The following is a 23,667-nucleotide window of genomic DNA, read 5'->3' as shown; positions in this document are numbered from 1 at the left end:
TAAAGTACAAATGTGGTGGCGGGAGTATGATTCAGACGTTGGAGATGTGGTCGCCAGGAGGAGGACTGAAATCCCTCGTTCCGACCCCATTCCCAACGATGGATTATGGTTCAGTCTTCAAAACGCTGGAACAAATACCTGTGGTGAGGACAATAATTGTTTCCGTATATAACTCATGATCAAGCACGAGTTAACAAGACAATATACCAAGATGGTGTTGAAGGCTGTAAAGCAGCTATGAGTGAAACACTAAGGAAAGAAAGGGGTAAATGTACATATGGTATGTACTTGGTGTGCCCATAAACCTATGATGAGCTGCACTCACTATTCTGCTGGTGCAGTCACTGTGTACATACATTACTGATCCTGAGTTACCTCCTGTATTATACCCCAGAGCTGCACTCACTATTCTGCTGTTTTTCAGTAGCGATTTCAACACTGAGTTCTGCATTGTGGATTGCATCTATTTTCACATATGGCAGGATGGAGCAGAGTGTTGATAATTAATTTTTAATTTTTTATGAAATAAGATTCTCATGCGGCGCACACACCAGAGACGACACCAGAGACGCTCCGTGCGGCGCAGTCTTATCCGTGAGATGAGAGCAGGGGGCGGCTGATGTTGCTGTTTGTGGTCATGGCTGACAGCTCCCACCTGCAAAGCAGAGAACAAAGAGGTTAATGAGTCCGAAAATATGAGGGTCCGCACATCCTAAGAGCCCCCCAGTACCCGCACCTGATGTCGTGTGGCAGCCAGGACTGGTCCAGACTGTACCGCAGCACGGCCAGCTTACACAGCGTCTTCAGACTAGGACCTGGAATCGACAGAAGACGTGAGCGGCCCCGGCTGGGTGGCAGCAGCTGGCCTCCAGAGCGGCAGGAGCACATTCCCAGTACACCAATGTGTCACCTCCCCTCTTAGGGTTAATAAAGGGCTGAAGCTTCCCACGATGCAGCGGGACTACTAACTCTGGAAAAGAACATCCACCACCCACCAATGCGACCAAGGACAAAGCAGTGGCAACAGGAAAGGAGGCCCAACCACCTTCCATCAGCAGCCCACTGCCTATCCCAACCCCCTACCTACAATACCACAGCCTCCCCCTACAATGGCACAGACCCTTCACAACCTCCACCTACAATGGCACAGACCCTTCACAACCTCCACCTACAATGGCACAGACCCTTCACAACCTCCACCTACAATGCCCCAGACCCTCGCTTCCCCCACAACTTACTGAAGTCTAGGATGTAGAGGTCGGAGTGATCCATCAGGTAGAACTCGTCCTGGAGGTTCTGGTCCTGGGACGGACTGCAGGAGGAATATAATAAAATGTTCATTACGTCCCCTCCAGTCACTCCCGTCCCTCCAGTTCTAACCACTCCCACCCCCCCAAAGCCTCTCTCACAATCCCCTCCTTGTGTAAGAATATAGATATATTTTTTCTTGCTAGAGTTGGAAGGGACCCCCAGGGTCGTCTTGTCCAACCCCCTGCTCAATGCAGGATTCACAAACCATCTCAGACAGATGTCTGTCCAGCCTCTGAAGACTTCCACTGAAGGACAACTCACCACTGCTCGTGGCCGCCTGTCCCACTCATTGATCATCCTCACTGTCAAACATTTTTCTAATATCTAATCTGTATCTTCTCCCTTTCAGTTTCATCCCATTGCGTCTCGTGTTTCCATGTGCAAATGAGAATAATGATGATCCCTCTACACTGTGACAGCCCTTCAGATATTTGTAGACAGCTATTAGGTCTCCTCTTATTCTTCTTTTTTGCAGCTAAACATTCCCAGATGCTTTAACCGTTCCTCGTAGGACATACTTTGCAGTCCGCTCACCATCCTGGTAGCTCTACTCTGAACTTGCTCCAGTTTTTCAATGTCTTTTTTTTTTGTAAATGTGCCCAGAACTGGACCCAGTATTCCAGACGAGGCCTGATCAAGGAGGAGTAGAGGGGGATAATTACTTCACGTGATATAGACTCTATGCTTCTCTTTATACATCCTAGAACTGTGTTTGCCTTTTTTGCTGCTGCATCACACTGTTGACTCGTGCAGTCTGTGATCTATTAGTATACCCAAGTCTTTGTCACACGTGCTGTTGCTTAGTTCTGTTCCTCCCATTCTGTAATTTTCGTCTTTTTTGGCCAGATGTAGAATCTTGCATTTCTCCCTGTTAAATACCATTCTAATAGTCACTGCCCATTGCTGACACTTACCTAGATCCTTCTGAATCATCTATCTTCTTTAGTGTTTGCTATCCCCCCTAGAATTTGCATCGTCTGCAAATTTGATTACTTTACATTCGGTTCCCTTATCTAGATCATTTATAAAAATGTTTAACACCACTGGCTCCAGGACAGAGCCTTGTGGTACCCCACTTGAAACACTTTTCTAATTGGATGTGCAACCATTTATTAGAGTATGATCACTGATCCACTTATTTATCCACCAAACTGTAGCGTTGTCAATCCCATACTTGGTCATTTTTTTAATAGTATGAGATGCTTTATTAAATGCTTTGCTGAAGTCGAGATATATTATATCTACCGCATTTCCCTGATCCACCCAGTCAGTGATTACATCATAGAAGGAAATTAGATTTGTCAGACATGACTTGTTTGCTACAAACCCATGCTGGCTCTGGTAAATTACTGTATTCTTATCCAAGTACTTACATACATGGTGTGTAACAAATTTGTTCAAAGATCATTTCTGGTATAGAAGTAAGGCTCACTGTCTTGCATATTTCTGGCTCCATCTTCTTTCCTTTTTTGAAGATAAGGACATTTGCCCTTTTCCAATCTTCTGGGACTTCTCCTGTTTTCCAGGATTTTTCAAAGATTCTGGCTAGTGGTTTTGCAATTTCCTCTGCTAACTCTTTCAGTACCCTGGGATGTAATTCATCTGGACCAGGAGATGTAAATTCATGTAAATTAGCTCAGAGTTCCCTCATCTCTCTGTTTATGGATAGTATGGATTTTTATTCCTTCGGTGGCCCCGTGAAGATCAGTTGATGTTACATTTGCTTTCTTAGAGAACATGGATGCAAAATAGGAATTTTAAAGTTCGGCTTCTCAACATCATTTTTGACTACTTCACCCGTTTCATCCTGTAAAAATCCTATAGCATCTTTGACTTTTCTCTTGCTTTTGACATACCCCTAAAATCCTTTTTTGCCGCTTTTGGTCTCCCTCACAAGCCTCACTTCATTTCTGGCTTTAGCTCTTCTAACTCTTGCCCTGCATTCCCCACAGACAGCATGATATTCTTGTTTAGATATGCCCCCTCTTTCCATTTGATATACATTTCTTTTTTCCGTTATAACAAGTGATTAAGTTCTGTGTTCATCCATCCTGGTCTCTCGCTCGGACTGCAGTAGGAATATAATAAAATGTTCATTACGTCCACTCCAGTCACTCTCGTCCCCCAATTCTCACCACTGATCCCCCCACAAAGGCCCTCTCGCAATCCCCTCCTTGTGTACGAATATCTTGGTACCTAAGAGACTCCTCAAGCTCGGCCTCCTTTACCTGGTGCCTCCAAACAGCAGGATTTTGTCTCCCACGATGCAGCAGCATTGCCGCCGCCGAGCGCAGGGGCCTTTTCCTTGCACCTCCACACGTTGCCAACGGCCGGCCTCTAAGAAGAGAGAGACCATAATGATGGAAACACGGGGTCCCGACAGCAGGATAGTCAGCACTCAGCACCTACCTGGTGTGTACCTCCACAGGTCCTGAAAGTGACGGTTCAGCCGCGCGTTGTAGCCACCAAACACATACAGCTCCCCCCGGTAGGTGACTGCAAGATAGCCGCGTTACTGGCTGCAACCACTGATACTCCAGCGACCCCCAGAGCTGCACCTCACCGAGACCCCACAGAGCCGGGCTCCACCGAGACCCCAGCAACCCACAGATCCACACTCCGACAAAACCCCAATGACCCCCAGAGCAGCGCTCCATTAAAACCCCAGTGACCCCCAGAGCACGTGTCTTCTACACTGCATTCTTGGCCGACTGTAACCTATCCACAGTCCACAGCCTACAATCTGCAGCAGTTGCTCAATCAGTAGGTGACGGCAGCTTTAGATGTTACAACAGAATATGGAGGCAGCAATACAGGTCATATGCATGTCAGTTGACCCCAGCAATAAGTGGTCGCCTGTACCCCCTAGCCCACCATATACACCGCACCCTCACGTGCCCCCCCCTCCATTATACGACACACCCTCGCATGCCCCTCTCCACTATAGACTGCACCCTCGCGTGCTCCACTATACACCGCACCCTCGCGTGCCCCTTCCACTATACACCGCACCCTCGCGTGCTCCACTATACACCGCACCCTCGCGTGCTCCACTATACACCGCACCCTCGCGTGCCCCCTCCACTATACACCGCACCCTCGCGTGCTCCACTATACACCGCACCCTCGCGTGCTCCACTATACACCGCACCCTCGCGTGCCCCCTCCACTATACAACGCACCGTCGTGTGCCCCACTCCACTATACACTACACCCTCGTGTGCCCCCCTCCACTATACGACGCACCACCCTCACGTGTCCTACTCCACTATACACCGCACCTTTACGTGCCCCACTCCACTATACACCACACCCTCGTGTGCCCCCCCTCCACTATACACCACACCCTCGCGTGCCCCACTCCACTATACACCGCACCCTCGCGTGCCCCACTCCACTATACACCGCACCCTCGCGTGCCCCCCTCTACTATAGAACGCACCCTCGCGTGCCACCACTCCACTATACACCGCACCCTCGCGTGCCCCCCCTCTACTATACAACGCACCCTCGCGTGCCCCCCTCCACTATACAACGCACCCTTGCGTGCCCCCCTCTACTATACAACGCACCCTCGCGTGCCCCCACTCCACTATACAACGCACCCTCGCGTGCCCCCCCTCCACTATACAACGCACCCTTCGCGTGCCCCTCCTCCACTATACAACGCACCCTTCGCGTGCCCCTCCTCCACTATACAACGCACCCTTCGCGTGCCCCCCTCTACTATACAACGCACCCTCGCGTGCCCCCACTCCACTATACAACGCACCCTCGCGTGCCCCCACTCCACTATACAACGCACCCTCGCGTGCCCCCCCTCCACTATACAACGCACCCTTCGCGTGCCCCTCCTCCACTATACAACGCACCCTTCGCGTGCCCCCCCTCCACTATACAACGCACCCTTCGTGTGCCTCCCCTCCACTATACACCGCACCCTCCCATGCCCCCCCTCCACTATACAACGCACCCTCGCGTGCCCCCCCTCCACTATACAACGCACCCTTCGCTTGCCCCCCCTCCACTATACAACGCACCCTCGCGTGCCCCCTCTCCACTATACACCGCACCCTCCCGTGCCCCCCCTCCACTATACAACGCACCCTCGCATGCCCCACTATATACATGTACCCTCTGTTACCTCCCAGCCCATATAACACAGCATACACCCAGCCCACCATAAACATCACATACCCCCCAGACCACCATACACCACACCCTCACTGACCCCCCTCCATATACCATACTCTCACATGCAGAGTGGCTGCGCCTCCCCTCGGGTGGGGGCGAGCATTGTGGGGCATCCAGCCAGGTCTCTGTTAGTAAGTCAAACGCTCGGATTCGGTTACAGTAGATTTCATTGTTTGAGTGGTGTTGACCAGACCGATCTGCGCGGCCGCCAAACACAAACATTTTACTCCCGATGACTGTGGCAGAGTGGAAATCTCTCCAGCGAGCTGGCACACCCTGTGGGCAAATAAGATGAAGGCATCACTACAGATTTGTATAACAAAAAGCATGACGGAGCCTTAACTACCAAGCACATCGGACTATGGTCCGCCTCGTCTCCCCATACATAGGCACTGGTAGGGGCAGTTCTAGTCTCGTCACCCCTTCCTTCTCTGGTACCACCGTCCTGGTGCCGCCGCCTCCTCTGGGCCCCACAGTCCTAGTGCCGCTGCCACCTCCCCCTACTCCAGGCCCTGCCATGCTTGTGCCACCGCCTCCCCTCCTCCAGGCCCCACCGTTCTTGTGACGCTGCCTCCCCTCCTCCAGGCCCCACCGTTCTTGTGACGCTGCCTCCCCCTCCTCCGGGCCCCGCCGCCTTCCCCTTCCCTGCTGTCCAAGTCCTTCCTCCCCCTCCACCCTAACACCTGCTTGGTATAAGGCAACAATGGCAGGGTTCTCACCTTGGCTCTCACCAGAGACCAGATCATGGATTTGGTGTCCAGTTTGTGAATCTCATCGGAGAAGCAGTCAGCCTGTGAAGAAAAGCAGAAGACTTCAGAGATCAGTCCTGACCACCATGTCCTGTGGAGGAGACAAGCAGCCTTCCCTGAGTCTCATGGCTACATTAACAAAACGAAGAAGAAAGAATTGGACTAAAACAGGCATGCAGAACCATGAAGTATGGAAAAATATAGGAAACCTTTTTATTCAACACCACAACAGTTATCATAAAAACATTTAAAACAAGTGCATACACAACACCCCTATGTAACTGCAATAGTCATATGAATGTACACAAGGAACAGTATATATGATAAATTACAAAGACATGCTCCACCAAATCGACCGTTGGACCTAGCGCCGCCTGATGACCCATATAAACAGCATGGCTACATAGGACTTATACAGTGAGCCTAATGATGAGCCAGAAGAAGAAAGAGAGGTAATGCAATGCTACCTATACTGAAACCCTCAGTTACCAGTTGGAAAGAGGGAAAGGCGCCTGCATGAAAAGGTAACTACAACGCTGACTACCCGGTGCTCCTGTATATATGAAAGGCCAAAATTGCCATGAATACTCAACTGGATCAGGACTGGAGCAAGCCGTGGCCACAAAGTGGCTGAGTAGAAAAAGTCAGGTGGAGACACATGTCAGCAGGAATCGTAAAAATGAAGAGGGGGTGTGTAAGAAGAGAACCCCACGCGTATTGCCACCACAGCGGCTTCGTCAGGGGAAGTGGGTATGATGTTGAACAACCTCAATTTTATATAAGTCTAAAGAAAGCCCTGAGTGCTTACCGGTGTGCCGTCTGGGACAGGGAGGCGTAAACGCGGCGGCGGCGATACGCGTGGGGTTCTCTTCTTACACACCCCCTCTTCATTTTTACGATTCCTGCTGACATGTGTCTCCACCTGACTTTTTCTACTCAGCCACTTTGTGGCCACGGCTTGCTCCAGTCCTGATCCAGTTGAGTATTCATGGCAATTTTGGCCTTTCATATATACAGGAGCACCGGGTAGTCAGCGTTGTAGTTACCTTTTCATGCAGGCGCCTTTCCCTCTTTCCAACTGGTAACTGAGGGTTTCAGTATAGGTAGCATTGCATTACCTCTCTTTCTTCTTCTGGCTCATCATTAGGCTCACTGTATAAGTCCTATGTAGCCATGCTGTTTATATGGGTCATCAGGCGGCGCTAGGTCCAACGGTCGATTTGGTGGAGCATGTCTTTGTAATTTATCATATATACTGTTCCTTGTGTACATTCATATGACTATTGCAGTTACATAGGGGTGTTGTGTATGCACTTGTTTTAAATGTTTTTATGATAACTGTTGTGGTGTTGAATAAAAAGGTTTCCTATATTTTTCCATACTTCATGGTTGTGCATGCCTGTTTTAGTCCAATTCTTTCTTCTTCGTTTTGTTACTCTATACATTATTGGACTAGGCACTGCACCCTTTCTCTATATTTAATATTTGGTTTACAGCCTGGTGCACCCTTATTCCTCCAGTTCATGGCTACATTACACTTGCCTTCATCCACAGATGTAAACTTCCAGAATTATTACTTTCCTGTAATCAGAAGGTGCCCATCACCGGGAGACAGCCCAAGACTGGCTGTGTTAAGTCAGCGTAATGCAACATAGGACATGCAATTCTCAGAGCCGCTGCCTGACCACAGTGACAATCAATAATGTGGGCGAGACAGGGGATGGGCAACCCTATGAGTCCTTCTCTAGAAGCTAGGAGAACCCCCCTCAATACACAACAGATGTCTCACCAGCTGCTCAAATCCCCCAAAGATATACATGGTCCTGTCCAGCACGCAGGCAGAGTGACCGTCCCGGGCCCCAGGGATGTGACCACTCACAGAGGGAGTCGTCCACTGCTCTGAGCCTGTAACAAGACTGAGTGTCAGGAATAGGCAGTGGGGGTCGGGGATGTTTTGGGAGGAGGGTCTGTCACCTGTGTGGAAGGTGTAGAGGACATTGCAGGCCCCCTCAGTGTCGTTACGGCCCCCCCAGATGTAGATAAGATCATCGACGAGAACAGCCGTGTGTCCATATCTCATGTAAGGGACCTTGGACGGGAAACATCCGGCCAGTGGAAGCTTCCGCCAGCGGAGAGACACTGTAAGAAGAGAGACCAGATGTCTGTGGCCTCAAGCGCATTGGAAGGTGGACCCATACATCAGGTTCCCCCAGACAAAACTCTCAAACCCCCTCCCGTCGGATGCCACCAGAGGAGCCTCCCACACCCATTCCTGTTGGGTGCCCATAGTGGAACCCACCCAATGACACAGTTACCGCACCTGCAACCTCCACCTCCCAAGCTGCTTACACTCCCTCTTACCAGCATTGAAGACATGCACATCGATCTGCCGGAGAGTCTCGTAGTCCTCTCCAGAGCAGTAACCACCAAAGGAGAAGACTCGATGTCCCACAGCCACCGCTGCATGATTCACCCGTCGTGGTCCCCCCTCTAAGTGCACCGTCCATCGAGGCATGCCCCCAATGCATGCCGAGGCACAAGAGAGGCAGAGGTGTCACTGCACCAGAGCCTGCGGGAAGAGAAGCACAAAGTTACAGGGGCCAGGGGGGGGGGTGACCAGCTCAGGATCAGACCCAAATTTCAGAAAATCCCATGGAATGAACAGGAGGAATGCGGAGGTGGTTTAATATCCAGCAAGACAACATCAGAAATCTCCCAACACCAGAGTCCATCAATGGGAAGGGGGAAACTGTGGGGTCCACAATTCTGAGGAGAGGGAGATTACAGTATTATTACAGGTGTGAGGACCGACAACCACTAGATCACTGCCATGACTCTGGACCTGGTTTTCTCCCGCCCCGGATCGCTGCACGACTTTACTAACTCCCCTCTCCCACTCTCGGACCACAACCTTCTTTCCTTCTCTGTCAAGAATTGTCTCCTCACCCAGGACAACCCCACTTACCACACTTATCGGAATACACGTACCATTAACACCCAGCAGCTTATGGACAGTCTCCACACATCTTTAGCCCCCATCACCTCCCTCTCCTGTCCAGACTTAGCATTGTCACACTTCAATAATACACTGAAGAATGCCCTAGATGAAGCAGCACCTTCTACACGCAGAAAAACCGGACACAGACAACGGCAGCCCTGGCACACTATGCAAACACGCTTTCTTCAACGTTGCTCAAGGTGTGCAGAGCGGCAGTGGAGAAAATCTCTCTTAGCAGAAGACTTCATGCTCAAAACCTATAAATCTGCCTGTTATATGGCCAAACAATCCTACTTCAGCACCCTCATCACCTCACAATCCAACAACCCAAAATGACTTTTTGAAACCTTAAACTCCCTCCTGAAACCTAAAGTACAGGCCCCCATCACCAATCTCAGTGGTGAGGATCTGGCCACTTATTTCCTAGAAAAAAATCAACCACATCCATCAGGATATCTCAGCCCAATCTCCTCAGTGCCTGGATCCCCTTCCCTGCCGCACCTCAAGCTCACTAGACATCTTTGAGCCTGTTTGAGAAGAAGTTTCCAAGCTCCTCGCTTCTGCTTGGCCTACAACCTGCAACAGTGACCCCATTCCTTCACATCTCCTGCAGTCTCTCTCACCAGTGGTCACCACTCACCTGACTAAAATATTTAACCTTTCTCTTTCTTCAGGTATCTTTCCCTCCTCATTTAAACATGCCATCATAACCCCTTTACTTAAAAAGCCATCCCTGGACCAGAACTGCACTGCTAACTACAGACCTGTATCTAACCTTTCCTTCATCTCTAAACTCCTGGAACGCTTGGTCCACTCCCGTCTAATCCGCTATCTCTCGGATAACTCTCTTCTCGACCCCTTACAATCTGGTTTCCGCTCTTAACACTCCACTGAAACTGCCCTCACTAAAGTCTCTAATGATCTAATAACAGCTAAATCCAAAGGTCATTGCTCTCTGGTGATTCTCCTGGATCTCTCTGCCGCATTTGACACTGTGGATCACCAGATCCTTCTCACTATGCTCCGCTCCATAGGCCTCAAGGACACAGCCCTCTCCTGGTTCTCTTCCTACCTCTCTGACCGCTCCTTCACCGTATCCTTTGCCGCCTCCTCTTCCTCTCCTCGTCCCCTTACTATCGGGGTTCCGCAGGGCTCAGTCCTAGGCCCCCTCCTCTTCGCTCTATACACGGCCCCTATTGGACAAACAATCAGTAGATTTGGGTTCCTCATGCTCTTTATGCTGATGACACCCAATTATACACTTCTTCCCCGGACATCACCCCTACCCTAATTAAAAATACCAAGGATTGTCTGTCTGCTGTCTCTAACATCATGTCCTCCCTCTAACTGAAACTAAATCTCTCCAAAACGGAACTTCTTGTGTTTCTCCCTTCTACTAACCTCACTCTTCCCAACATCGAAATTACCCTGGAGGGTTCAACCATAACTCCCAAGCAGCATGCCCGCTGTCTTGGGGTCATATTCTTGATCACTGACTCGCTCTTGTCACCTGCATCTTAAAAACATCTCCAGAATCCGACCCTTTCTCACCGTTGAAACTGCCAAGAATCTTACTTTCGCTCTTATTCATTCTCATCTGGACTACTGCAACTCTCTTCTGATCGGTCTCCCTCTTACCAAACTTTCTCCTCTCCAATCCATCTTAAATGCAGCAGCCAGAGTTATATTTCTGTCCAGCCGCTTCACCGATGCCTCCAGCTTGTGCCAGTCATTACACTGGCTACCCATTCGCTACAGGGTCCAGTATAATCTCATCTCTCTCACCCACAAAGCTCTCCACAGTTCTGCACCGCCTTATATCTCTTCTCTCATCTCTGTCTATCGCCCTACACGTGCCCTCCGTTCTACAAATGACCTAAAGGTACCTTCACACGAAACGACTTTACAACGAGAACGACAACGATCCGTGACGTTGCAGCGTCCTGGCTAGCGATATCGTTGTGTTTGACACGCAGCAGCGATCAGGATCCTGCTGTGATATCGCTGGTCGTTGAATAAAGTTCAGAACTTTATTTGGTCGTCAGATCGCCGTGTATCGTCATGTTTGACAGCAAAAGCAACGATACCAGCGATGTTTTACGCTGGTAACCAGGGTAAATATCGGGTTGCTAAGCGCAGGGCCGCGCTTAATAACCCGATGTTTACCCTGGTTACCAGCGTAAAAGTAAAAAAAACAAACAGTACATACTCACCTGCGCGTCCCCCGCCGGCCGCTTCCTGCTCTGACTGTGAAAGTGAAAGTAAAAGCACAGCGGTGACGTCACCGCTCTGCTGTTTGGGCCGGCGCTCAGTCAGTGCAGGAAGCGGACGCCGGGGGACGCGCAGGTGAGTATGTACTGTTTGTTATTTTTACTTTTACGCTGGTAACCAGAGTAAACATCGGGTTACTAAGCGCGGCCCTGCGCTTAGCAACCCGATGTTTACCCTGGTTACCCGGGGACCTCGGCATCGTTGGTCGCTGGAGAGCGGTCTGTGTGACAGCTCTCCAGCGACCAAACAGCGACGCTGCAGCGATCGGCATCGTTGTCGCTATTGCTGCAGTGTCGCTTCGTGTGAAGGTACCTTAAGACTAGCATCCCCTGTAATCCGAACCTCGCACCTCCGTCTCCAAGACTTCTCTCGTGCTGCGCCAGCTCTCTGGAATGCACTTCCCCAGACGATCAGACTGATACCTAGCCCCGACCTACTCAAGCGCGCTTTGAAAACCCATCTCTTCAAACAAGCCTACCAAATCAACTACTCAGTAAACTGACTTTGCCCTGTTCCCACCTTCCAAATATTATTCTGAATCTGCACCCTACTATTCATCTGTCTCCACACCCTCCATGCACATGATAACTGCACTTGTTACTTGACTATTGCACTTAAACACACGGGCTGATGACCGAATCATGCAGCTTTATATGAAAATCCCTATTTATTATAATTGCCAGACCTGAAATAACGAGCACTGTTCACCTATTGTGTCCCCCCATTTCCTTGTAGATTGTAAGCTTGCGAGCAGGGACCTCACCCCTAATGTCACTGTTTAAATTGTCTTAACCCGTACCGAATTTATTGTCTGTACATGTCCCCGCGTAATTGTAAAGTGCTGCAGAATATGTTGGCGCTATATAAATAAAAATGATTATTATTATTACTATTATTATGATCGGACAGAAGACCCTCTCCAACAGACTCCAGAGAGGGAACACAGAAAAGACAACAAACCACATAGGTATATATATTTATCTCATCTACTGTGTGTTAACCCTTGGGAAGCCTCCATTCCACTACCATGACTGTAAAGCTCTGCTACTCATTGGTACATACATGTCATTCACCATGTTTACTACTTGATGCTGTAAGGTCACCACTCTAAGGGTATGTGCACACGTCCGGATTTCTTGCAGAACTTTCCTGAAGAAAACCGGAAATTTTCTGCAAGAAATCTGCATTTTTTTTTTGCGTTTTTTTTAGCATTCTGCAAGCGTAATTAGCTTGCAGAATGCTAAAGTTTTCCAAGCGATCTGTGGCATCGCTTGGAAAACTGACTGACAGGTTGGTCACACTTGTCAAACATAGCGTTTGACAAGTGTGACCAACTTTTTACTATAGATGCAGCTTATGCAGCATCAATAGTAAAAGATAGAATGTTTAAAAGTAATAAAAAAAAAAAAAAATGGTTATACTCACCTGCAGACAGCCGATATCCTCAGCGGCGTCCGTTCCTATAGATGCCGGTGTGGTTCAGGACCTTCGATGACGTCGCGGCTTGTGATTGGTCGCGTGAGTGGTCACGTGACCAATCACAAGACAGCGACGTCATCACAGGTCCTGAACCACACCATCTATAGGAACGGAAGAGAAAGCATGCACCGGAGAGGCGGGAACACTTCGGGGGCCATCAGAGGGTGAGTATAGGACTTTTTTTTATTTTAATTCTTTTTTTTTGACCAATTATATGGTGCCCAGTCCGTGGAGGAGAGTCTCCTCTGCTCCACCCTGGGTACCAACCGCACATAATCTGCTTACTTCCCGCATGGTGTGCACAGCCCCGTGCGGAAAGTATACAGATCAATGCACTCCTAGGTGTACGGAATCCCCGCAATTCCGCATTTTAATGAACATGTTGCTTTTTTTTCCGCAATGCGATTTTTTCACGGAAAAAAAGGCTACATTTGCACAAGAAATGTGGAATACACTGTAAATAATAGGAGGCATATGTAAGCGTTTTTTTCGCGTTTTTATCATGTTTTTATAGCGAAAAAACGCGAAAAGAACGCGAAAAATACTGAACGTGTGCACATGGCCTAACAGTTTATGATCCATGTCGATCTGCAAGTCTGTTTGTGGTCTCTGTAGTTTATTGTCTCCTGCTGTCTTTAGTTGATTATTTACTAACAAGAAAAATTTGTGTTAGGCCATGTTCACATTTTGCGGGGTCCTCTGCGGGTTCTCCCACAGCGGATTTGATAAATCTGCAGGGTAAAACCGCTGCGGTTATCCCTGCAGATTTATCGCGGTTTGTTCCTCGGTTTCCGCTGCGGGATTACTCCTATACTTTTGATGCTGCATATGCAGCAATATGCAGCATCAATAGTAATGTAAAAAATAATAAAAATTGGCTATACTCAACCTCTGATGTCCGGATCTCCTCAGCGCTGCACGCGGCGCTCCGGTTCCAAAGATGCTGTGCCGAGAAGGACCTTCGTGACGTCACGGTCATGTGACCGCGACGTCACCGCAGGTCCTGCTCGCACAGCAACCCAGACCGGACGGCCGCGTGCAGCGCTGAGAGGCGAGTATAGCATTTTTTATTTTAATTCTTTTTTTTTTACACTATTTATGCTTCCCAGGGCCTGGAGGAGAGTCTCCTCTCCTCCACCCCGGGTAGCAGCCGCACATTATCCGCTTACTTCCCGCATTGTGGGCACAGCCCCATGCGGGAAGTAAGCGGAACAATGCATTTCTATGGGTGCAGAATCGCTGCGATTTTGCACAAAGAAGTGACATGCTGCGGAATGTAAACCGCTGCGTTTCTGCGCGCTTTTTCCCGCAGCATGTGCACTGCGGTTTGCGGTTTCCATATGGTTTACATGTTAATGTAAACGCTATGGAAACTGCTGCGGACCCGCAGCATCAAAATCGCCGCGGATCCGCGGTAAAAACCGCAAAGTGTGAACATGGCCTTAGATCTAAGCACATACAGTGGGTACGGAAAATATTCAGACCCCTTTACATTTTTCACTCTTTGTTTCATTGCAGCCATTTGGTAAATTCAGTAAAGTTCATTTTTCCTCATTAATGTACACTCTACACCCCATCTTGACTGAAAAAAACAGAAATGTAGTAATTTTTGCAAATTTATTAGAAAAGAAAAACTGAACTATCCCATGGCCATAAGTCTTCAACCCCTTCGCTCAGTATTGAGTAGAAGCCCCTTTTGATCTAGTGCAGCCATGAGTCTTCTTGGGAATGATGCAACAAGTTTTTCACCCCTGGATTTGGGGATCCTCTTCCATTCTTCCTTGCAGATCATCTCCAGTTCCGTCAGGTTGGATGGTGAACAGTCATTTTCAGGTCTCTCCAGAGATGCTCCATTGGGTTTAGGTCAGGGCTCTGGCTGGGCCGGTCAGGAATGGTCACAGAGTTGTTCTGAAGCCGCTCCTTTGTTATTTTAGCTGTGTGCTTAGGGTCATTGTCTTGTTGGATCGTGAACCTTCGGCCAAGTCTGAGGTCCAGAGCATTCTGGAAGAGGTTTTCATCCAGGATCTCTCTGTACTTGGCCGCATTCATGTTTCCTTCAAAGGCAACCAGTCGTCCTGTCCCTGCAGCTGAAAAACACCCATAGCATGATGCAGCCACCACCATGTTTCACTGTTGGGATTGTATTGGGCAGGTGATGAGCAGTGCCTGGTTTTCTCCACACATATTGCTTAGACTTAACACCAAAAAGGTCTATCTTCATCTCATCAGACCAGAGAATCTTATTTCTCATAGTCTGGGAGTCCTTCATGTGTTTTTTAGCAAACTCTATGCGGCTTTTATATGTCTTGCACTAAGGAGAGGCTCCTGTCGGGCCACTCTGCCATAAAGGCCTGACTGGTGGAGGCTGCAGTGATAGGTGACTTTGTGGAACTTTCTCCCATCTCCCTACTGCTTCTCTGGAGGTCAGCCACAGTGATCTTGGGGTTCTTCTTCACCTCTCTCACCAAGGCTCTTCTCCCACAATTGCTCGGTTTGGCAGGACGGCCAGGTCTAGGAAGACTTCTGGTGATCCCAAACTTCTTCCATTTAAGGATTATGGAGGCCACTGTGCTCTTAGGAACCTTGAGTCCTGCAGAAATTCTGTTGTAACCTTGTTCAGATCTGTGCCTTGCCACAATTCTGTCTCTGAGCTCCTTGCCCAGTTCCTTTGACCTCTTGATTCTCATTGGGTCTGACATGCACTGTGAGCTGTGAGGTCTTATATAGACAGGTGTGCGCCTTTCCAAATCAAGTCCTATCAGTGTAATTACACACAGCTGGACTTCAATGAGGGAGTAGAACCATCTCAAGGAGGATCACAAGGAAATGGACAGCATGTGATTTAAATATGAGTGTCTGAGCAAAGGGGCTGAAGACTTATGACCATGTGAGATTTCAGTTTTTCTTTTTTTAATAAATTAGCAAAAATTTCTACATTTCTGTATTTTTCAGTGAAGATGAGGTGCAGAGTGCACATTAATGAGAAAAAAATGAACTTTTTTGAATTTACCAAATGGCTGCAATGAAACAGAGAATGAAAAATTTAAAGGGGTCTGCAAACTTTCCGTACCCACTGTACTTTCCTATATATTTAGACCTAGCCAAGGGGAAGACACTTTGTGCAGATTTTGTCCAAGTGCCATATTTTTCAAAGTGCAGGGTCATCAGGGGCTTATCTACAGCATTCTTTAATGCATTCTGTAATGCTGTAGCTAAGCCCCCGGTGTAACCTGAAAGATAAGAAAAACAAGTTAGATCACACTCACCCAGGGGCGGTACGGTGCGGTTCGGGTCCGATGGGTGTCGCAGGTCCGGGTCCGGCGCCTCCCATCTTCATGCGATGACGTCCTCTTCCTTTCTTCTGTCGCGGCTCCGGCGCAGACGTACTACTCTGCCCTGTTGAGGGCAGAGCAATGTACTGCAGTGCGCAGGCGCCGGGAAAGGTCAGAGAGGCCCAGCGCCTGCGCACTGCAGTACTTTACGCTCCCCTCAACAGGGCAGAGCAGTACGCCTGCGCCGGAGCCGCGACAGAAGAAAGGAAGAGGACGTCATCGCATGAAGATGGGAGGCGCCGGACCTGCGACACCCTTCGGATCCGAATCGCAGCGGACCGCCCCTGGGTGAGCATAATCTAACTTGTTTTTCTTATCTTTCAGGTTACATCGGGGGCTTATCTACAGCATTGACACAGTATTCCAGATAAGGCCTGACCAAGGAGTAGAGGGGTATAATTACTTCATGTGATCTAGACTCTATGCTTTTTTCACACGTGCTGTTGCTTAGTTCTATTCCTCCCATCCTGTAGACATAATTTTCATTTTTCTTGCCCATATGTGGAATCTTGCATTTCTCCCTTTTACATACCATTTTATTAGTCTATGCTCATAGTTCAAACTTATCTAGAGCCTTCTGAATCCTTTTTTCTGTCTACTCTAGTATTAGCTATCCCTCCTAGCTTTGCATCGTTTGCAAATTTGATTATTTTACTATCAGTTCCCTTATCTAGATCATTTATAAAAATGTTGAACAACACTGAGGCCAGGCGTAACACTGGGGCCAGGACAGAGGCTTGTGGTACCCCACTTGTAACACTTTTCTAATTGGATGCGCAACCATTTATTACCATTCTTTCAGTACGATCACTGATTCACTTATGAATCCACCGAACCATAGCTTTGTCAATCCCATACTTAGTAATTTTTTCAATTAGAATAGTATGAGATACTGTATCAAATGCTTTGCTCAAGTCCAGATACACTATATCTACTGCATTTCCCTGATCCACTCAGTCAGTGATTCCATCATAGAAAGAATTTAGCTTAATCTGGCATGACTTGTTTGCTACAAACCCATGCTGGCTTTGGTTAACTACTGTATTCTTATCCAAGTATTTACATACATGCTGTATAATAGTTCACAGATCACTTCTGGAATAGAAGCAAGGCTCACTGGCCTGTAATTTCGTGGCTTCATCTTCTTTCCTTTTTTGAAGATAGGGACAAAATTTGCCCTTCTCCAATCTTTTGGGACTTCTTTTCTCCAGGATTTTTCAAAGATTCTTGCTAGTGGTTCTGCAATTTCCTCTGCTAACTCTTTCAGTACCCTGGGATGTAATTTATCTGGACCAGGAGATGCAAATTCATGTAAATTAGATAAGTGTTTCCTCACCATCTCTCTATTTATGGATAGTGTGGATTCTTTTATTCGTTTGATAGCACCATGAAGATCAGTTGATGTTACATTTGCTATCTTAGAGAATACAGATGCAAAATAGGAATATGAAAGTTTGGCTTCTCAACATAATTTCTGACCACTTCACCCTTTTCATCTTGTAAAAATCCTATAGCATCTTTGACTTTTCTTTTGCTTTTGACATACCCCTAAAATCCTATTTTTGCTGCTTACAAGCCTCACTTCATTACTGGCTTTAGTAGCTCTTTAACTCTAGCCCTGCATTCCTCGCAGACAACATTATGTTCTTCTTTAGATATGTCCCCCTCTTTCCATTTGATATACATTTTTCCTTTTTAACAAGAGATTAAGTTCTGTGTTTATTCACCCTGGTCTCTTTAAATGCTTCCAATTCTTCCTTCTTTTCAGGATTGTTACCGATTGTGCAGTGAGAATTTCATTTAGCAAAATCTCCCATCCTTCTTGGACATTTCTGTCCATTTTCCTTTCAAATTCCCTTAACCTTCTGGTTGTTATTGAAACCTGGATCCAGCAATTATTATTATTATTATTATTATTTATTGTTATAGCGCCATTTATTCCATGGCGCTTTACAAGTGAGGAGGGGTATACATAATAAAAACAAGTACAATAATCTTGAACAATTGGACACCACCACCGCTGCTGCTCTCCCATATGGTGGCCTAAACTTTTTTCATACCCTGAGGCCTGACAACAGATCAGGTGGAGGCGTTGGTCTGCCCCTTTCAACAAAATGTACTGTTCAGGTTTCCTCCCAGTACCCTCCCCTTATCTTCCCTTCTTTTGAGGTGCACACTGTCTAGTCAGACTCTATATCCCCTTCTCCCTGTGAGTGGCGGTTGTGTATCGACGACTAGCATCCTGCAGTTGGTTCCTCGATCATTTTGTCACCTGGCTTTCTATCCTGTGACATCCCCACTCATCATGGGGGAGTTTAACATCCCCACTGGTGATCCCCTCTCCCCATCTGCCTCCCAACTTGTATCACTAACCTCCTCTCAGCCCCTCACAGCTAACTCTCCTATGCAAGAAGATGGAAATTCCCTGGACATGGTTTTGTTTCTGTTCTGCTCAGTGCATGATTTTACTAACTCCCCTCTTCCTCTCTCTGACCACAACCTTCTTTCATTCTCTCTCAGTAACGGTCATCCCGCTCAGGACATCCCCACTTTCCACATTTATAGAAACATCCAGGCCATTAACATCCAGAAACTCATGAAGAATTAGCAGTCCTCATTGGCCCCAATCTCCTCCCTCTCATGTCCTGACTCTGCACTGAAACATAATGAAACACTGCAAAGTGCCCTGGATGAAGCTGCACCTCCTATACATACATTGCTGTGCAAATTAATTGGGACAAAGCACTTTTTTAAGTAAAATCGTAAGTTGGTTACCAGTCAGTGATTCAAACCAGTTTTAATATATAATAAATAAATCTTGGTCAACTAGCCAGAGGAAAAAGGTATTTTCAGAATTAGTATGTAACAGTGCATTATAACATTTTATATTTTTGCTTTGTCCCAATTAATTTGCACAGCACTGTAGAACAACTCAGCACAGACGGCGACAACCCTGGCACACGCTGCAAACACGTTTCCTACAGCAGTGCTCCAGGTACAACGAACGTCTGTGGAGAAAATCCAATCTGCTCGAAGATTTCATCCATCATAAATTTATGCTTAAAACATACAACTCTGCCCTTCACCTCTCCAACATGCAACTTCACCGCCCTCATCACCTCACTGTCCAAGAATCCTAAACGACTTGACACTTTTTCGCTTCTCAAAAAGTGCAGGCCCCAACCACCAATCTTAGCGCTGATGATCTGGCTAATTATTTCAAAGAAAAAACTGACCATATCCAACAGGAAATTTTCTCCCAATTCCCTAACATCATGCACTCTCCTCTCTCCTGCACTGCATCTTGCTCACTTTTTTGTCTTTGAACCAGTCACGGAAGAAGCGATCAGGCTCCTTGAATCTTCTCATCCTACTACTTGCACCAGTTACTCTATTTCCTCACATCTCCTCCTGTCCCTTGCACCTACTGTCTCTACTCACCTAACAAAAATATTTAATCTCTCCCTCTCCTCTGGTATATTTCCCTCCTCATTTAAACATGCCAACATACATCCATTACTTAAAAACCATCCCTGGACCAGCGTTGCACTGCTAGCCACAGATCTGTCTCTAATCTTCCCTTCATCTCTAAACTCCTGGAACGTTTGGTCCACTGCCATCTAAACCGCTATCTCTCAGATAACTCTCTTATTAACCCTCTACAATCCTGTTTCCGCTCTTTACACTCTACTGGACCTGCCCTTACTAAAGTCTCTAATAATCTAAAACAATATTTTTCTTTCCCTTTCCACGACACTTACTCTCATCATGCTAACATACGCTCTAACAGTTTTGGCTCCATTACTCCTCAGCCTCCTCACTATCCCCAAACCCCAGCACCCTCTAACCAAGTAATAATCTCTCCTTCCCTCCTGCCTCCCCACCTGACCTCCTCCGCTGACCTGCTCCTCAACCTCAGATCTCTCCTAATAAATCACAAAACAAGCCGCCCACTCTCCTTCTCCCACCTGCTCTCCCTCTCTCTGCTTCTCCTCACTGCTGGCGATATATATCCCAATCCTGCACCCCCACAGTTCATACCTCCCATTACTACCCCCTCCTATCGCTCCCAACCCAATACCAGATATTTTGCCCACCTCAAATCCATGTCCATGAAGCCCACCCCCCTGCACCCTCTCTCTGGATCACTATGGAATGTGTCACGATATGGTATGAAATATCATATAAGTTTAGTTCTCTTGCTAGCATGCTGTGGGCTAAGCCCCCCTTCTTGGAGTGATTCTGCAGCTTGTAGCTGCAAATTCCTGACTTTCAGCTCACAAGCCCTCACCCCTCGCCAAGGTATTTACGACCGGCATTTCCTGTAGTGGAAAGTGACCAGCTTCAACTGGATTAGAAACTTCCAGAATCATGAAAGTCTTTTGTTCTGTTGTTGTAAGATATTAGGCAAATCATTTAAGTTAAGAACACGAAAATATATATTCTTAATCCCCATCGGAGCATCTATCCAGCACTCTAAACAGGAGCTTATAACTCCATCAGGTGAAGAAGTAGGGATTTCTCTGTAAATATACATCCCACATAGGACATATTTGATCTCACTAGAATGCCAGCGATAACACGAGATGAATGCTGGGTTTGTTAGGACTATGACATGTTTTGTAGCGGAATTACAAGTCTTAGACTAATTTAGCTTACATTTAGTTAGACTGAAAAGGTAGGAGGGTCTGGGATAGCCAGCCCTTTTTGGTGATGTCACCAAGCTGAGCTATAACTGTTTTGGCCAGACTCAAGGAGTCAGTCTGCTGCCTGAAGAACATATGAGTCTGATCTGAAGAGCTGTACCTCATGCATTGGGATTTTTGGGAGCTCCGCCCACCAGCATGGTTTTTGCCTGAACTGATATGAACTAAGAACATGTGAGTGTTATCTTTTCTCCTTTAATCCTCTTTATGTTATAATTACCTTGTACATATTTGCAATTGTCTCATGTTGTAACATCTTTATAGAACTTTTTATAAATACTGCATAAACTTTGAGTATAATAATTAATACTAGACTCGTTCTCCTGCTCTAAAAACGTACCCTGTCTCTTGAAGGGAATTTACGCTACTGTTTTGGGTTAGCTTCGGACCCGTTTAATTGAAGCTGGTGGCGGCACTACTGTGTGCAGGCCTTTGGGTGACTTTGCAACGATTGCGGCATTGATAATTATTGTTCCTGCCTGAGTGGGAGTAGTTTATCGCGTCGCTGCAGCGTGCCCAATAGCCAGTACATAGCAGGCAGCCTTTCTGGCGACTACCCTAGGTGCAGTACCTAATCTGACCTGACAGTAAGGGGGGCGCCAGAGAGCTGCAAGGTTTAAGTGGAACTGTAAGCGGGATATACACAAATCCCTGCAGTTCATGGTATATGGAAGAGCAGTGGGATACCTAAAATAAGCCCCTGCTGTAAACTAAGAGGTCACTAGCATTGTGTGTGTTTTTTTTATCACATTGTGGCAGTGGAGGGATAACTAAGATAAGCCCCCCTGCACCTGTGATAGCCGTCTGTTGGTCTAAAGTCACCCCGATCCGTGACGTAGGGGTGACGGTCACGGTGTGGATCCCTGACATATTGGTGAAAGCGGTCAGGGGTTCGTGACAGAATGCCTGCTCCATCTGCAATAAACTCCACGTAATTCACGACCTTTTTACCTCTCGTTATCTTTTTTCTGGGTATCACCGAAACATGGCTGACATCCTCTGACACAGCCTCCCCTGATGCACTATGTTACGGTGGCCTCCACTTCATCCATGATCCTTGCCCTGGAGCCTCTACCCTACCTCATACTCCCTTCTTTTGAAGTCCATTCGGTCCGCATCTAATCCCCCTACAACCTCCAAATGGCCATCATATACCGACCTCCGGGCCCGACCACTGCCTTTATTGACCAATTCTCCACCTGGTTCCTTCACTTTCTCTCTGCTGACATTCCCACCGTCATCATGGGTGACTTCAACATCCCCATTGACACCCACAAGTCAGCAGCCTCCAAACTCCTGTCCCTTACTTCATCCTTTGAACTTACTCAGTCTTCCTCCTCAGCCACCCACACAGACGGACACATATTAGACCTGGTCTTCACCCGTCTCTGCTCCCTATCTAACTTCACAACCTCCCCTCTCCCTCTATCTGACCACCATCTACTCACTTTCTCATTCCTGTCCTCCTCACCTGTCACCCATGTGCAGCAACATGCGCACCCCCACACAGGAACCTCGCACACCTAGACACCCACACACTCTCTGACTATCCTACAACTAGCATCCATATCCTCACTCCACGACACAGACACTGCCACTGCTTTCTACAATGCCACTCTTGCATCAGCTATTGACACAGTCGCCCCTGTCATGCATAGCAGAGTGCGACGAACCAATAGACAACCCTTGCACAGTAACATCACTAAAAAGCTTCGGCAAGTATCCAGAATTGCAGAACGGCGTTGGAAGAAAATGCATTCGCAAGATGATTTCACTGCACTCAAACAAGCAACACTCGCATTCAAATCAGCTCTCACCTCTGCTAAATAGGCGACTTCACAACCCTCCTATCTTACTTATCCCACAACCCCAAAAAGTTATTCAACACTTAACTCCCTTCTCCGTGTTCCCAAATAGTTGCCGAGGACTTTGCCACGCACTTCACAAATAAGATAGACCAAACAAGGTAAGTCTTTGCGGTCAAGCCACCACAACCCCTTTGTACACCAGACCAATGCCCAAACCCCATAACTTCCCTCTCCAAAATCACTGACGAGGAGCTTGCTCATCTTTTCTCCAAATCACACCTCACCACTTATGTACTTCACCCCATCCCATCCCACCTCCTCCCCAACCTCACCACCACACTAATCCCATTCCTAACTCATCTCTTCAACCTATCACTAACTTCTGGTACCTTCCCCACTGCTTTCAAACATGCCACAATCACAAAAAGCCTTCCCTTGACCCAAGCGCTATGTCCAGCTATCGCCCCATATCTTTGCTCCCATTTGCTTCCAAACTCCTTGAGCAGCATGTCCATGCTGAACTTTCCTCTCACTTTGCATCTAACTCTCTCTTCAACAACCTACAATCTGGCTTCCGTCCCCACCATACCACTGTGACTGCCCTGACCAAAATTACTAACGACTTACTTGCAGCCAAAGCTAACTGACAATTCTCTATACTCCTCCTTCTAGACCAGTCCTCTGCCTTCGACACAGTTGACCACTGCTTCCTACTACATATGCTCTCTTCCTTTGGTGCCAAAGACCTTGCCCTATCTTGGATCTCCTCTTACCTTACCAACCGCACATTTAGCGTTTCCTACTCCCATACTACCTCTT

The 23,667-nt window shown here is 47.5% G+C and overlaps 1 protein-coding gene across 2 annotated transcripts in view; it reads right to left on the bottom strand.

The window, feature by feature from the left end:
* Positions 1 to 341: 341 nt before the first annotated feature.
* The window catches only part of KLHDC3 (kelch domain containing 3), a 51,094-nt gene continuing 27,768 nt past the window's right edge, over positions 342 to 23,667 (bottom strand). The window contains exons 2-12 of one of the 2 annotated variants that reach the window (XM_077281864.1): positions 10,325 to 10,445; positions 8,616 to 8,823; positions 8,229 to 8,393; positions 8,044 to 8,159; positions 6,225 to 6,296; positions 5,568 to 5,781; positions 3,721 to 3,807; positions 3,540 to 3,648; positions 1,239 to 1,312; positions 737 to 815; positions 342 to 655 (exon numbers count right to left, since the gene is read on the bottom strand). In XM_077281864.1, the coding sequence (XP_077137979.1) occupies positions 589 to 655; positions 737 to 815; positions 1,239 to 1,312; positions 3,540 to 3,648; positions 3,721 to 3,807; positions 5,568 to 5,781; positions 6,225 to 6,296; positions 8,044 to 8,159; positions 8,229 to 8,393; positions 8,616 to 8,769 (1,137 nt within the window). In that variant the 5' untranslated portion in view covers positions 8,770 to 8,823; positions 10,325 to 10,445 and the 3' untranslated portion in view covers positions 342 to 588. The remainder of the gene's footprint in view (positions 656 to 736; positions 816 to 1,238; positions 1,313 to 3,539; positions 3,649 to 3,720; positions 3,808 to 5,567; positions 5,782 to 6,224; positions 6,297 to 8,043; positions 8,160 to 8,228; positions 8,394 to 8,615; positions 8,824 to 10,324; positions 10,446 to 23,667) is intronic. The other variant, XM_077281863.1, reaches the window with a different exon arrangement.

Source organism: Ranitomeya variabilis, chromosome 2 (assembly GCF_051348905.1).
Source record: "Ranitomeya variabilis isolate aRanVar5 chromosome 2, aRanVar5.hap1, whole genome shotgun sequence".
NCBI classification, from domain to species: Eukaryota; Metazoa; Chordata; class Amphibia; order Anura; family Dendrobatidae; genus Ranitomeya; species Ranitomeya variabilis.
This window is presented reverse-complemented; position numbering and strand designations above follow the sequence as displayed.